At 36.6% G+C, this 16,261-nt stretch overlaps 1 protein-coding gene across 1 annotated transcript in view; it reads left to right on the top strand.

Annotated features, from left to right (window-relative positions):
* Nucleotides 1–16,261, top strand: part of MEGF10 (multiple EGF like domains 10) — a 171,642-nt gene that overhangs the window by 144,810 nt on the left and 10,571 nt on the right. The window contains exons 14-20 of the mRNA XM_049771802.1: nt 3,466–3,612; nt 4,754–4,888; nt 5,375–5,503; nt 6,800–6,928; nt 10,923–11,051; nt 13,118–13,246; nt 15,797–16,033. Coding sequence (XP_049627759.1) covers nt 3,466–3,612; nt 4,754–4,888; nt 5,375–5,503; nt 6,800–6,928; nt 10,923–11,051; nt 13,118–13,246; nt 15,797–16,033 — 1,035 coding nt within the window. The remainder of the gene's footprint in view (nt 1–3,465; nt 3,613–4,753; nt 4,889–5,374; nt 5,504–6,799; nt 6,929–10,922; nt 11,052–13,117; nt 13,247–15,796; nt 16,034–16,261) is intronic.

The raw sequence follows: 16,261 nt of genomic DNA, 5'->3' as shown, positions 1-16,261 counted from the left end.
CAGGCCACATTAGTAACTTTATAATTAGTTTTACCTAGAGAGGGATTTACTCCAGTATCAACTCTGTGCCTGAAATTCCACCAAACAATTAGAAATTTGTTTCTTAAACTATTGACATATGTTCTCTTTATTAATATTTTATAGAGACTATAACTCCTCTGTCTTTTTCTACACTGAGTAAGTGTAGAAATGTGTATTATTCAGATAAAAAACATCTCAATTTTTCTTAGAGGAATGGGAAGATAACATAGGAATCTAAGGTCTAAATAAAACGAGCAGCAATGGAGGAAAGTGGTATTGCAAGAGGAAAAAGAAAGCTATTCACTTTCCCCTGTAGTAGCCCCTAAAAGAGGCCTGCTTGTCTTCAAATAGGTTTTATATTATCTGAAAAGGAAGCCATTTCTATGATGTAAAGAGCAAAAAAGATTTGAATTTGTAGTGAGAATTGTTAGTAAAATAGTCATTTATTTTCGAAGGAAAGGCTTTTCTACAATCTTAAATAAAGGTAAGCTTGGTTCTTTTAAAATAAGCCTGTTTGACTGAAAACAGAATATTCAATAGGTGATCTCTACAATTCCCTATAATTTTCTGGAAATAAAATGACAGATAAATTATGTAAATAAGATTATCTTTGCAAGGATCTCCTTATTAGATTATGGGCCTCATAGTTATGTGAAAAGTAGCTGGGCAAAGTTGATTATAACTGGTGTTTATGCTAACTGGTTGGAGAAACCTATTAGAAAAATGAATCAAATATTGAATAAAAGATTCAGTTATTGCCAATCTGGTTTGCAGTTTTTATTATGGCCTGCAGTTATTTTCTTAATATGCTCTTATTGATAATGTGCTATTATACATAAATAACATTACATTGTAATATAAGAAAGCATCTTTAGTGAATAATTTCCATCTTAGCTATATTTATTAAGTATATGTGAAATAAAGAATTGGCAAATAACAGAAAAATATCACCATAACAGGTTAAAATTACTATTCTCTAAGCTTCACCTTACCCCAAAATGTCAAAAATCCATCTGATTTTCAGATTAACCAGTTTCTACTTCTCTGAAAACTAACTGGTATTTGCGTGGATGGTTTCACACCAAAATAACTAGGACTGTCAGAGTCTCCTTAAGACTGGTGCCTTCCACTATAGACTTTTTGTTTGTTTGTTTCTTTGGTCACACCCATGCTCAGAAGCTACTCCTGACTTGATGCTTAGGGTCACTCCTAGAGATGCTAAGAGAATCATATGAGGTGCCAGGGAATAAGCCTAGCTTCCTGCGTGCAGGGCCTGCCCTCAACTTGTTGACATATCTCTTTGGTTCAGCGTGATTTCCACCTGAATAGAGAGTAAATCCTTAGTTGCTTATTCTTGTTGGTGCTTTCTCCAAAGTTACAAAACAATCTTCAGGTTTCTACTCTTCTTTTGAAGTACTTAATCTTCATGGTCTCCAATACTTCTACCAGGTACAGCTTGCCATGGAGTTCAATTCCAACAAACCCATAATAAACTAAATTTTTGACCCTTGGTTCAAAAATGCAATTAGGAGCTGGGAAGATATTTCTCCAGGCTGGAGCACATGCTTTACATTCAAGAGCCCCAGATTTAATCCCTAGCACTGCATGTTCTCTGAGTTCTGCCAACAGTGGCTCCTGAGCAACAAAACAGGAGCATCCCCTGAGAACAGGGATGGCTCCAAAACCAAATCAAGCCCCTCAAAATCATTTAAAGATACATTACTTAATAAACAGCTTATCTCAACTTAGACCATCTTAAATATACTCAGAACATTTCTTTAACCTGGAACTATGCAAATCATCTAATACAAATGTGTGTTTCATAAAAATGCGTTTCATATCTCATAATGTACTTAACATTGTGTTGAAACACAGAACAGGTGCAAAACAGGTTGCCTTAATTCAAACTTATGAAACCTAATTTCTACTTAATACATATCACTTTTTTACTATCATAAAAGTCAAATGTTCACTAATTAGGGCACTGTTTGTAGAGAAAAATCAGAGACAATTCTCTGATTGACATTTTGGAGACAATAGAGTTTGTAATTAGTTTTCCAAAAGTTATTTGGGGAGGAGGGATAATATATCTGTAAACACATGAAAAATAATTTATATTATGTCAAATTTTTGTGTTTTATTCTATAGGGATGCCTTAAGCCTCAATCAGCTTAAACAGTCTTGATCTCACTCTTTCAACTGTCCAAGCTGAAATCCTTGTCTGTTGTTAGTTCAAGCAGTCTGAGCTCTTTCAGGCTTATTTGACAGCCTTTAACATGTGGGAGACTTTCATAAAAAGAAAAAAAGGAGCCAAGTAGAGTCATGATTTAGTAAAAACAACATCCTTCCAAGTAGCAATGTTAACATCATAATTTGGGCCTACTTCTGTATTTGAGGTTCAGGCCATGGTAACATTCATAATCAATTTAGAACCAATGCTATCATAGGAAACAGCCTTCCTCAGCATCCTTGATCCTGGGAAGTGATAATTTGCTGGAATCCTGACTGGATGCACACTATTCTAACTGGGCTTTTTGTTGGTCTGAGGCCAACAGTCTCCAGTTCACAACTAATTATAACTCATTCTTACTGCCTCTTAGTGCCAAGAGAATTTCTTTGAGTTGTGGAGAATCCTGACTTACAAGAGAGAGACAGACCCCTGTTGTATTTCAAATTTATGAAAGACACTTCCAATGACTGCAAGTGAAAACTGGCTTTATTTTGCAACTTTGAGCTATTTTTTATATTTCCTTAGGCACTTGTTCATTTGTGAGTGGCTCTCTAAAGCTTGTCTTTGTATGAGAAGACAATGCCTACATATATTATTTCATAGTAATCATATGCTTAGAAACCATTAAGCTATAACATATATGTATACATATATCATGTATGTATACATACATTATACACAAATAGTATAATAGCTATTAAACTATTATAACTTTTAAGTATAAGTTATTAAGTATTAAGTATAAGTTATGATACTTTGCCTCTATGAAATCAAAAATTTTAAAGAGGAATTTGGTGACAGATTTATGTGTCTATCTTGTACAACACAGCATCAAAATATTTTAAGATTGTGTTTATTGCTTGCTCCATTGCCAGATTTTCTTAAGTCAAACAATTCAATCAAATAATAGAGAGGATGGGACCCAATGAAGGGTAAATGATCCAGCATTTTCTTAAATGTTATCTTTAATCAGTAGAGTTCTTGGGTTTTCCCTTTGCTCTTTTGTCCTAAATCTGTATAATAAAAATGTTCTGATTGTCTGCCTTCATGATAGCATAGGAAATAGTTCTGAAATTAGTTTATTGTTATGATGGATGATACTTGCTCAGACTATGTAGGATGATGTAAAGATGATAAGTGGATTTTTCATCGTCACACCATATCGATCCTCAACCCTGCCTTCCAGTCAGCTTTGTCCCTGTATGTCATTTCAGGTATTCACTGTGACAGTGTATGTGCAGAAGGGCGCTGGGGACCCAACTGTTCTCTGCCCTGTTTCTGTAAGAATGGGGCTTCATGCTCCCCTGATGATGGCATATGTGAATGTGCACCAGGGTTCCGAGGTGCCACCTGTCAAAGAAGTAAGTCTTTGCTTTCTAAGTAGCAACTTCCTCTCCCCTGTGCAGGGTCCCACGTACCAAATTTTACTTCTGCCCTGATGCTCAGCTCACAGTGATGTTCTGATGCAGTCGAGGAAGGGCAGAGAGAGTTTTGAGGGGTTTCCCTGTCACTTGCAGAGCTGTCCTCCACCACAATTCCTTGAGAGCTTTATTCTTTCTGGCCTTCCTGACTAACTTAACAGATGAAACTTTACCCATTTCTCCACAGTAATGATTTCATTGCCTCTTTGGCAATCAGGACATGTTTCTTGATCTGCCTTAGATGTTGCAAATGGTGTTCCAGAAATCCATTGACCCGTTACTATTTTATTCAACAATTTTGGCTTTAGCCTTACGTCAATTACCAGAAGTCAACATCAGCCAAACCTCCAGGCTAATTATACATTCTGCTAAGTGTGTGAAAGCCAGTTTTATGTGGAAAATAGAATCTTACAGTTAAATATGAAGACTGTTGGCACTGCCCAATAAGAATTTTCATTTAGGAAATGATCCATAAGGTTTTACTAAATGTTTTAGAAACATCAAGAAAGGGATATATGTCTAGTTATTAAATATATTATTCTATTTGGGTTTTTTCCATCAAGAGCTCAATGCAATCATCCTATACAAATGCAAATCACGTCTTAGAAAGAACCTAAATATGCAGCATTTAACTGAGTCACTTTCAATCATAATAATTAACCTGGGACATTTTGGGGGAAGATAATCATTTAATTCTGAACCTAGATTTATTGCCAATAAGAAGCGTTAATAAATTAAGGATCGACATCTGGATTGAAATATTTATTATTATTTCAAAAAAATATTTATTTCCTTCCTGTATTTATTTGACAAAAATTACACAAATCCCTGTTCCATGCCAACCCTCAAATTAATTATGGCCATCAATGGGGAATTTATGAGGACCAGTTCACATACCTGTCCTGAAGTGACTTGGTTCTCCTTAATAAACAGATCCTGGTTTCTCTTGTTATTTTATACGTGGAACATTTTTGATAATCTTAAAGAATGCACTTAATGTTCAACTTTAAGTAGATCCTGATGTGGACCATGACAGAATCAGATCTCAAGGAAGATAACCCAATTTCTGTTTGATTCTCAGTCTGCTCTCCTGGTTTTTATGGGCACCGCTGCAGCCAGACCTGCCCACAGTGTGTGCACAGCAGTGGGCCATGCCACCACATCACAGGCCTCTGTGACTGTCTGCCTGGCTTCACGGGTGCACTCTGCAATGAAGGTAAGGTGAACTCCCATTTTGGAGAAATAATTGGTGAGGAACAAGCCCCTTCAAATCTGTTCTCAGGCTCCCCAAAGGGCAGGTGTTTAGGTATCAGCTATTAATACCTTCTGGTGGGCATTTTATTGCTTCTGTAAAATGACTGTAAGCTTTGAAAAAGTCTGTAAGCACCCTAACTAAGTCTTTCTATTCTCTAAGCTGGGCTACAGTCAGTTTTAATTGGAAACTGCCTCCAAGAAAAATTAGTCTGAGGAAGGATTTTTGTCTGCCACAGAAACCATTAAGTCAGATTTCTAGAAACATGTGTCCTGGTTTGTAATTCTTTAATAAGGGTCTTTGACTTCCTGAATTTATAAAAGTGGGTCAGTTTAAGATGAGAGATGCTGTTGAGTGGAGGCAGCTATTTAAATGGCAGCTGATTTGTCAACTTTGAGAGCAGCTTCATGCCCCTGGCATGAAGAATTCTGACTTATAACTTATTCACAGTATGTCCGAGTGGAAGATTTGGGAAAAACTGTGCAGGAGTCTGTACCTGTACCAACAATGGAACTTGTAACCCCATTGACAGATCTTGTCAATGTTACCCTGGCTGGATCGGCAGTGACTGCTCTCAACGTAAGTCTTATTGGAAATCAATACATAAACTATATTTGTGTTTCAAATTCTTTAAGATTAAAGAATACATGCTCATTTAATCACGAAAGAACATAAGAGTAATTATGCTATTTTAACTTTTGAATGGTTTTCTCCACCATTAAGGATTCTACACATCCATAAAAAAGATTTAAACCCAAATAACTTGAAAAGTCTTTAAAAATATTTTTTGCTTATTTTGCTTATTCATTTTTATTGATTCCTTATCTGTAAAGTGAAAATATTATACTCAAAAATGCATTCTAAAATTCACTCCAGACCTCAAATGTTAGCTATTATTTTTCTTTTGCTCTTCAGCAAAAATAGTGCACACATACAAAAGAGAACTTTTCATTAAAATTATCATATTGATTTATTGACTTTATTAAATTATATTTCTATTAGGTAACTGCATAGAAATTATAAATGGTCTTCCTTTTAATCAGTTATGTTCTTAAAGGTTTTTTTGTAAATCAAAATCCTTTACCCCATAGTTCTTCATTATTTCACAGATACTTTTCTGATACAGTTCTGATTGCTTTTTAATAAGCTATGGTTTCTAATGATCTTATTTTTGTTAATTTATGGTGCTTCTAAAGAATTTTGAGTAATAAGCCAATTTGTGCATATAACTTGGAAACTTAACATTTAAAGCAAGTCAGTAGTGACAACTTCACAAGAAGAAATGACAAGACAGACCTTCCCTAAAGGGTCATTCCCATCATCCTTGTCTCCTTACCCATATCTGTCTATCTACCTCTCTATCTATCTCTCTGGATATTTGTGTATATATTTAGCTTTGAGGTTTTACATATATGTGTATATATACACATATACATATATGTGTATATATACATATATATGTATATAGTATTGTTGTTAATACTTGCACCATATTTTTTTTTTGTTAGCTATTTGCTTTGTTGCTTGTTTTGCCCACCAGAGGGTGGTCTCAACATTGTTTTGTCCTCTTCAGTCCTGTTCCTAGAGGAGTACTGGAAACTTTTTCATTACTTGTGCACTGTTAAGTAACTGAATGTGTGAGCATGAAACACTTTATTTGCTCCAGAAGTCTCACAATAAAGTGTGACTGAATAAAGATGCCAGTAATGATGGTAGATGGTTCAGTCAGCATTGCCATCTGGGTTTGAGTTAGTTCTGGAGAACTGTGCTTTTTACATCCTGATGAACACCACAAGAGATGTGAAAGGACAGGTGGAACTTCTGCTGGATGCTGACTGAGAACTCTAACCAACTTACCCATATGCTGTGTTTCAGCTTGTCCTCCTGCTCACTGGGGCCCCAACTGCATCCACACGTGCAACTGCCACAATGGGGCCTTCTGCAGCGCCTATGATGGGGAATGTAAATGTACACCTGGCTGGACGGGGCTCTACTGCACTCAGAGTAAGTCACCAGACTCTGAGGCTCACCCCAGAGGAAGACAGAGTACATACCACGAAGAAACAGTTTTCCTATTGCAGGCCAAGAACTCGGATCTCTAGCATCTGAATGTTTTCACTACCCAGGGACCTCTTTGCATCTTCTTTTCTCTAATGGTCTAAGAGTTGCCACATTTCAAGTTTCTTGTCACTGTCTCATAACGAAAGGACAAATTTTTATTGAAGGGTGTGCAGTTTCTTTCTCTCTCCTTTGACCAGATTTTATTTATATGGGTCAAATTCCCTATTGTGTATTCTAGCACAAAGTTAGGATAAATGGCAGCAATGAGAAAGGGTAGTGAAGTCAACCTACCTCAGTGCTTGGCTAATGTCTAATCTGGCATGAGAAGATTGAACTCACTGGTTCTTCCACTCGAACTTCTAGATTACCCAGAAGGCTCAAGAATTAGACTGCTGGACCACTCCCAGAGCTGATTTTATGGGTCTGGTGACTTTCAAGGCAGTGAAGCCATTGTAGGACCTTGTGTTAATAACTACTGCTCTAACACTGGCTTCTCATTTGATATCCCAAACTGTTTCAACCATTTCTTCTTCTACTAAATTGCTTGCAGCATAGGTTATAAAGTATGCAGCTTAGCACCATGAGGGATGGGGAGAAGTCTATTCTTTGCTTGCTTTCAACTCCACAGAAGAGACAATACAGGAAAGCATAATTAAGGTTGTCATTCATAATAATATATAATTTTGTCATAGGAATGAGCTGAAGAGGACAGATGGGTCAAAATTGAAGTAATTCTTGTTTAATACGAATTAAAGAAAGACTAGCAAGTCTTTTAGAAATTTCTAGAAAGTGGGTATAGATCTGCAACCAATAATTAAAAAGTGAAATTAGTAAAAAGGTAATTTGCCTCAAGGATATTCTATAAAGGTTCTATCAAGCACTTTCAGAGATAATATAAGTTGATTCTAGATACCCCATAAGACAAATATTACAATAAAATGAGTTACATGCTTTTCCATGTTGTTTCCCACTCCATGTAAGGGCTATGTTTATATAATATTCTAGTGTAGTCTAATAAATATACAATAACATTATGTCTAAAAATAAAAATAGGCATTACATGCATATTATTAAAACCTTAAATATGTAAAATAAAAGCTGTGTTTATGAAACGCTCAAAGGATTCCTATGTTTATGAAAAGATTTTTTGAAAAGACTTAGTTATAACTCCAAAACTTAGGCCTTTTAAAGAAGGGGATATTTTAAGTAAAAGTAGCATAATAATAGTAGGAAAAGTATGTATCTAAAACCAACAGTCCCTGCCAATATTTTCCTGACATTTGTTGACCATGTGACAGTGTACACAGGGCTCAATAGGGCTGCATGCTGGGAAAATTTATTCATAAATTTTCATGAAAACCTCACTATCAGAAAAATGGAAAAGGAAAGTACATGAGATATAGAAAAGTAATAATTAAACATTGAGGGGCCGGAGAGATAGCATGGAGGTAAGGCATTTGCCTTGCATACAGAAGGACAGTGGTTTGAATTCCGGCATATGGTCCCTTGAGCCTCCCCTGAGCACTGCTGGGTGTGACCCCTCCCCCCCCAAAAAAAAACCAAAAAAATTAAACATTGAAACTTTCTTTATACCAGAAAGCCCAGAATCTCTCTTACAGGAGCCCACTGTCCCAGAAACACCATCAGAACTTGTATAAGATTTTAGCCTCAGGATCCGGAAGTCTGGGTCCTGAAATCATGTAATAGGAATAAGGTCAGGTGTTTTTAAGATAGCATCTGTGAAATGCAGGCATTTTTGAAGTTCAGCATTATGCCACACATCTTTTTTTTTATTAATTCAATCATTTATTTCAACACTGTGATTACAAACATAATTGTAGTTGAGTTTCAGTCTTGATAAGTTAGTAATGAATATAGTAAACAGGGTAAGTTGCTGCCTGTGTATTAGAAGTAAAGACATACAAGCATTTTTTTTTTACAAAGACATTTTATTTCAATTTTGGGACATCTTAAAATCTTTGTTTATAATCATAAGAACTCTTGCCATAAATATTTCCAAACCAAGGAATTGTTTCCATAATGTGTTTGTTGTCCTGATAAGAACTTGACACTTGACTTTGGCTCTTGATATAGTACTTGACTGCCAGTGAAAAGAGCTTGAAGTTCCACATATAATTTTTTCTTTTGAAACAAAGTATTCTTTGAGAATTTTTCTGTATAAATAGGCATGTACACCACTTCTGATAGACCTAACGCAAGATGAGATTCTGATTCAAACAACCACAGTCCAGAAGTTGGCTCAAGAAGGAAAACTAATACTCTATATTTCAACTCACACCATTTGAAAATAAATCACAGTTCTAGTGGAACTTTGTCTTATGTAAGAGCACTTTACATGCAAAAGAGAAATAATCATTCATCTTTTTCATTCCACACACTTAAACTTTTTATTTTTCAAATTGTATGCATAGAAATTATGATGTTAGATTTTATTCTAGTGTGGATATGAGAAAAATACAGGAGTAGTTTAAAATTTTTTATTTATTTTTTTTTTATTTAACCAACTTTATTTTTTATTTTATTTTATTTTTTGGTTTTTGGGTCACACCCGGCAGTGCTCAGGGGTTATTCCTGGCTCCAGGCTCAGAAATTGCTCCTGGCAGGCACAGGGGACCATATGGGGTGCCGGGATTCGAACCGATGACCTCCTGCATGAAAGGCAAACGCCTTACCTCCATGCTATCTCTCCAGCCCCTAACCAACTTTATTACATACATGATTGTGTTTGGGTTTCAGTCATGTAAAGAACACCATCCATCACCAGTGCAACATTCCCACCACCAATGTCCCAAATCTCCCTCCTCCCCACCCAACCCCTGCCTATATTCTAGACAGGCTTTCTATTTCCCTCGTACATTCTCATTATTAGGATAATTCAAACCATAGTCATTTCTCTAACTAAACTCATCCCTGTTTGCGGTGAACTTCATGAGGTGAGCTGTAACTTCCAGCTCTTTTCTCTTTTGTGTCTGGAAGTTATTATTGCAAGAATGTCTTTCAATTTTCTTAAAACCCATAGATGAGTAAGACCATTCTGCATCTTTCTCTCTCTCTCTGACTTATTTCACTCAGCATAATAGATTCCATGTACATCCATGTATAGGAAAATTTCATGACTTCATCTCTCCTGACAGCTGCATAATATTCCATTGTGTATCTGTACCACAGTTTCTTTAGCCATTCATCTGTTGTATGGTATCTTGACTGTCTTGCTATGGTAAATAGTGCTATGGTAAATAGTGCTGCAATGAATATAGGTGTAAGAAAGGGATTTTTGTATTGTATTTTTGTGTTCCTAAGATATATTCCTAGGAATGGTATAGCTGGGTCATATGGGAGCTCGATTTCCAGTTTTTGGAGGAATCTCCATATTGCTTTCCATGAAAAAATGCTCCACATCACTAATCATCAGGGAGATGCAAATCAAAACAACTATGAGGTACCACCTCACACCCCAGAGACTGGCACACATCACAGAGAATGAGAACAAGCAGTGTTGGCGGGGATGTGGAGAGAAAGGAACTCTTATCCACTGCTGGTGGGAATGCCGTCTAGTTCAACAAGCATTTTTTAATATAAAAAAAACTTTCTATCTATGAACTTTGAGTCTGAAGTCTAGAATTTAATGAACAAATGAAAGATTGATGTGAGGTTTGAAGGGGTTCTTTCTTCTAGGGCTACCACAATAGTTAAACCACCACGTATGGATTTGCCGATGTACTACAACCCCATCCTGGGTCTTTAAGGAGGGAGGACTTTGCATCACGGTCTTTCCAATAATGTGCCAAGCATTGTTGTCTTTTCTCACTTCCTCAGGTCCTTGACTCAGGTCATTGAAATGTAAACACAAAAATTTGAAGAGATAAACTTTTCTCCTCTGCAGCACTCTGATACTGTGCCCTTACTGTTCACACAGGGTGTCCTCTGGGGTTTTATGGGAAGGACTGCACACTGATGTGCCAGTGTCAAAATGGAGCAGACTGTGACCACATCTCTGGGCAGTGTACTTGTCGCACAGGGTTCATGGGAATGCACTGTGAACAGAGTGAGTATAGCCTTAACTTTGTTCAACAGAAACCCCTCCCCACCCCGAACTAAATTTTATAAATGCCTGAAAGCCTTATGGGAGAAATGGCAACTTCAAACTGATGTATTGTTTGAACTGTTGGTTGGATCTCTGACAAGTTAGCACCTGACTTTGCCTCCCAGTATCCTGGGCTTTGGGGGATATTTGCTGACTGTCTTCTTCCTCAAATGCCTTCTGAGGAACTACTCAATGATCTGGGTGGAGGGTTATGACTGCAAGAATGAAGACAGAATTCAAATGTTCCATCAGTTCATCCTGGCTCATTCTTCCTCACCTTATTTTTGGAACAAAGCCTAGAGCTTTCAAAGAACTCCCTGTCCCGCCTTCTCCACAGCAGGCAGTGCCTGTGTCATTCTGGAGGAAAGGGCATTCCATGGGGCCCACTGGGCTGTGGAGGCACAAAAGAATTGGGTTCCAGGGCCAACAACTTTACAAAGAAGGGAGCAAGTCCATGCAAACAACACCCTTTAGATAACCTTGTCTAGAAAACACTTTTATATTGATTCAAAAACAACTTTTCATCTTAGCCTTCTCATCCTCGGGGCATGTTGCTTTAAATTTTTGCTGTAAAAAAATCTCATTCTGGGAGAAAGTACTCTGTGGAAATACAGCCTTGTTTTTCCATTTCCCTCCCAGCCATGTGTCTGCTCACAGAATTATAAGCACATAAGTCTTAGACCGAGTAATTCACTTTCATTTATTGTCCTTTCTCACTACAGCATTGAGTTGGTATTTAGGATGAGCAATGCCTTAGAGCTGGAATCAGGCACTTTATCATAAGTAGGAAAATATGTAGGATATGTCTCTCATACCAGAGGGTGTTCTTTAGGAAAGGAGGTAGCAAAATTATCATGGTTATAAGGGGGAAGTGTGGCCTGAAAATTTTGACCAGCATAGCTCGACTTCGGCAATATATCTTTATTCCCTCTTCATAACAACCCTCATCATCTTAAAGCCTCACTGGAAAGCTAACCATTGCTTCTTTCACTCCCAAATATTTCTGCAGCAAACATACTAGGTAAATTTCATTCTGGATAGTGTAAGCCCAATTTTAGATTTGCTCTATAATTTCAAGTTCAGTTAATCATAAAACAGATGCAAAGTCACTCAACTGCCTGCATATTCCTCTATGTAAGTGTGTAGCTGAAACCATAAAAGACTCTAAACAGACTTTTACTTGGACATGAGACTGGTCACAGTCCTATTAAATAAAAATTTAAGTGTTTCTGTGATTACTGTGTACATTAAATTAAAATGTCTCTATTTCTGGATTCTATTTCCCAGTGCTCACTTGTAAATAGTAGCCCCTTTTGATAGAAAACTCTGATAATAATAACGCATTGCCCCCTGCTGCTCATTTTATTAAAAGTACCAATATTTTGTCATGATTTTGGATTTAACATGCCTATCTGTTCTTTGAAATTCTTTGAGATGCCCAACTCTTATGAAGACTACATCATTAAAAAAAAAGACTACATCATAAAAAATACCTCTGATTTCTCTTAATCTTCAGCCTGAAAACTTATAATTGAAGCCATCCTGTAATGAATAAAGTTTCTTGCAAGAAATTTAGCAGACTTCCTCCTCTTCAATTTTAGACTGTTATTTTAGGAAGACCAGAAAAATACTGAAAGTCTCCAGAAAGCAGCTCTAGTTTATATATTTTTTAATCTGTTCCTCTTTCTTTCTTTACATGGCCCCTCAGAGTCAGGTCAAATTGCCCTTAATGAAGCCCATCATTGAGGTCCTCAGATCCTCAACATCCATCAAGGAACTGTTTCTACAGGACCTGAAAGTATCAGAAACTGTAACAAGGGACTCAGTGTCTGGTCCAACATCACCCACCAGTTACCATGATCCAAGGAATGCTGGTCAATTCTTGAGACCACAGATAGATTCAGTCTGCTTACATAGGAATGCCAGGAGAGGATTTATTTCCAGGCACAGCACAGAGAGGTGAGGGGGCATCCTTGTCCCTGATCCCATGACAGAAAAGTCACACTAGATTTCCCTTTACTTCTTAGAATGTCCTGCGGGAACTTATGGCTATGGATGCCGCCAAATTTGTGACTGCCTGAACAACTCTACCTGCGACCATATCACTGGGACCTGTTACTGTAGCCCAGGTTGGAAGGGGGCACGATGTGATCAAGGTAAGTCTACTAATTGTGACTTACTACCTTGTCCAGTGTGACCATACCTACCACACAGAGTTAATTATTTCACTTAATTGTCTGATGTATTCTTAATGACTCTGAAAATATATTCAATGCCAAATTTGTCTGACTTCAGAGCTCATAAACTTTCCCATGCACTTAGAATTTTTCAGCCCAATTAATTTATGAAAATTCACATTTCTATAATTATACTATATATGATTATACACAATATTCTATGCTATTATTGTATCATCACAAATATGTGCATATAATAGAAAATTGCTTATGTATACAATAATTATATGACACAGATGTACAGTTACAAAAGTATACAATTTGATAAAAGTTGACATCTGTATACTCTCTGAAACCATCACCCTAAAAAATACTGAACCGTTACCTCCAAAAGCTTCCTCAAGCCCTTCCTGCCACCATCAGTAAGGCGCAGGCCAATTTCCATCTACTATCTGTTGTGACATTAGCTTGCAGTTTTTAAGAAAGCCATATAAATGGTATATAATATAAACGCTCTTGTTTCATCTAATCAGTCAAATTTTGAGATTGAACCATGTTGTAGTATTGATAGTTCTATTTTTTTTTTATTGCTGAATAATGTACTCTACTGCATGAATGTTTCTTGAATGCTACCCATTCAGTTGGTGATAGACATTTAGATTGTTTCCAGTTTGGGGCTATCAAATGATAAATGAAGTTGATGAATAAATAGATTTTTTGATGAATAAATAAATTTCTTTTGGGTAAATTTATGTGAGTGGAATGATGTGGTCATATGAAGATGTTCAACTTTTTTGTTGTTTGTTTTTGGGCCATACCCAGCATTGTTCAGGGGTTTCTCCTGGCTCTGCACTTAGGAATTACTCCTGGTGAGCTCAGGGGACCATATGGGATGCTGGGGATCAAATCCAGGTCAGCTATGTGCAAAGGCAAATGACCTCCCCTCTATCATATAGCTCCAGTCACCAGATATGTTAACTTTTAAATAAATTGTTCCCATGTTTATTAACTATAATACATGTTATAGTCACATGAGTTCACTTGTCATAAACATATTTTGACTTGAAAAGTTCTAATTCAGGACTGGATGTGGCCCCTTAGAATGAGCTCAGTGTCCAGAGAGCTCCTGCCACAAATGATGCACTTTACTCAGTAGTAGACACCTGGGTAGCCAAAGGTCTTCAGAAGTTTATGTAATATCATAGGTAGAGTAATCTCTATGCAGGTATTTTTATTTCATCTTCTTTTGTAAAATAACTTTCATGAGCTTCTGATTTACATTGAATTGCCATAACAACATTCCACAAACAAATCATAATTATAAAATAAATTTTATCACACCACTCTCGTCCTGGGCTGTGTAAAAAGACACTCTTACAAGTAAGTCTAACATTTAGAATCATAAGTTTATAGGGACATTTAAACTGAACACTTGAAAGTAACTTCAGGAAAGCTAATTTCGTGTTCTATAGGCAATTCTAGAGGTAACTTAAATGCTTAAGAGAAAGGATCTAGATCTATCATTTATTAGAAGCCATGTTTTATTATTCCTAATACATATTTTTAACTTCTTCACTGGATGTAATATGAAGAAGAGCTACTTTAAGGTTTAATTTTAATTTGCAAGAAGGGATGGGAGAGAAGGCCTCCAAGCAGTGCCCAAGAAGCCCAGAGACTCTTCCCAATGATTCTTGGCCAATCAGGCTAGTAGTTCAATATGAGAGCCCAAGAATGTGGTGCTGCTTAGGTCTTATGGTGCCAAGGAACACCTGGGCCACTCTAAGGAGTGCTGCTCAAAGACTTCCAAAGCTATTCCCCATGATACTGTTTGGTGGTGCCAGAAATTGAACCAGGATTGAGTATATGCAAGGCAAGCACTTTACTCCTGTACTATTTCTCCTGCCTCTAATTAAAATTTAAATGATGAGGTGATATTATAGAGGGTTACTGGAAGCAACTTTCTAGAGAAAGTAATGACACAGAACCTTATCTTCGGAGGTTAAAGAAGTTAACACAGCAAATTCTTATCTTGAACTAGATTTATAATGGAATTATTTCTGTTTTAAAGAAAATAACCTTACCATTAGCATGGTTAAGATAGACAGAGATAGGCAATTGAAACATTTGGAAGTTGTCTTGATAAATTTAATAGTGGATAATAAATAAAAATAATAATTAAACAATTATCTTCCAATTAATTAATAGTTTAATGTTTAATTCAAATATATATATAAGAATTTGCCAAAACTTGCACTTGCATCTTTGGCTTTCAGGATGTCTGTTTCCTTTTTGAAGCATAGAACAGAAAAAAAGCTCAGATAAGCCAAGAACATCAGAAAATTAGGAACATTTGTTTTTCTTCCTGCTCTGCTCCCAGAAGTTTTCAAATTAACATTGCATGAACCAGAAAGATGAGGGGTATTAGCACAATGGGAGTTTTTGTTTTTGTTTTTGTTTTTTGTGAATAGAGATAAAAAAATTATTTAGTACATTGTCATCCTTAACCAAATCCTTCTCTCCTTTTTCTAGCTGGTGTTATCATAGTCGGAAATCTGAACAGCTTAAGCAGAACCAGTACAGCACTGCCTGCTGACTCTTACCAGATAGGGGCCATTGCAGGCATCATCATTCTTGTGCTAGTTGTTCTCTTCCTACTGGCATTGTTCATTATTTATAGACAGAAGCAGAAGGGAAAGGAATCAAGCATGCCAGCAGTAACCTACACCCCTGCTATGAGGGTCATGAATGCAGACTATGCCATTTCAGGTAAGACCTGAGTCATAAGAGGTGTGTTACCCCTTTAAGATTTTAGTTTCCTCCCAGTTCTTTTTATATGTGAGCCATTTTTTACTGGTAATCAGCCTTGAAAAAAATTCTGTGTATGGAAAATATAATGTTGGTAGACATGTGCTTTATATGTCAACAGTAATCATTACTGTTGTCTCTTGTTAGGATTTCAGATTTGAATCCATTAGGTAGTTGTCTGTTACCCTT

The sequence above is a fragment of the Suncus etruscus genome, chromosome 4 (genome assembly GCF_024139225.1).
Source record: "Suncus etruscus isolate mSunEtr1 chromosome 4, mSunEtr1.pri.cur, whole genome shotgun sequence".
In the NCBI taxonomy this organism is placed as follows: Eukaryota; Metazoa; Chordata; class Mammalia; order Eulipotyphla; family Soricidae; genus Suncus; species Suncus etruscus.
The sequence above is the reverse complement of the archived record's forward strand: the minus strand, read 5'-3'. Positions and strand labels throughout refer to the sequence as shown.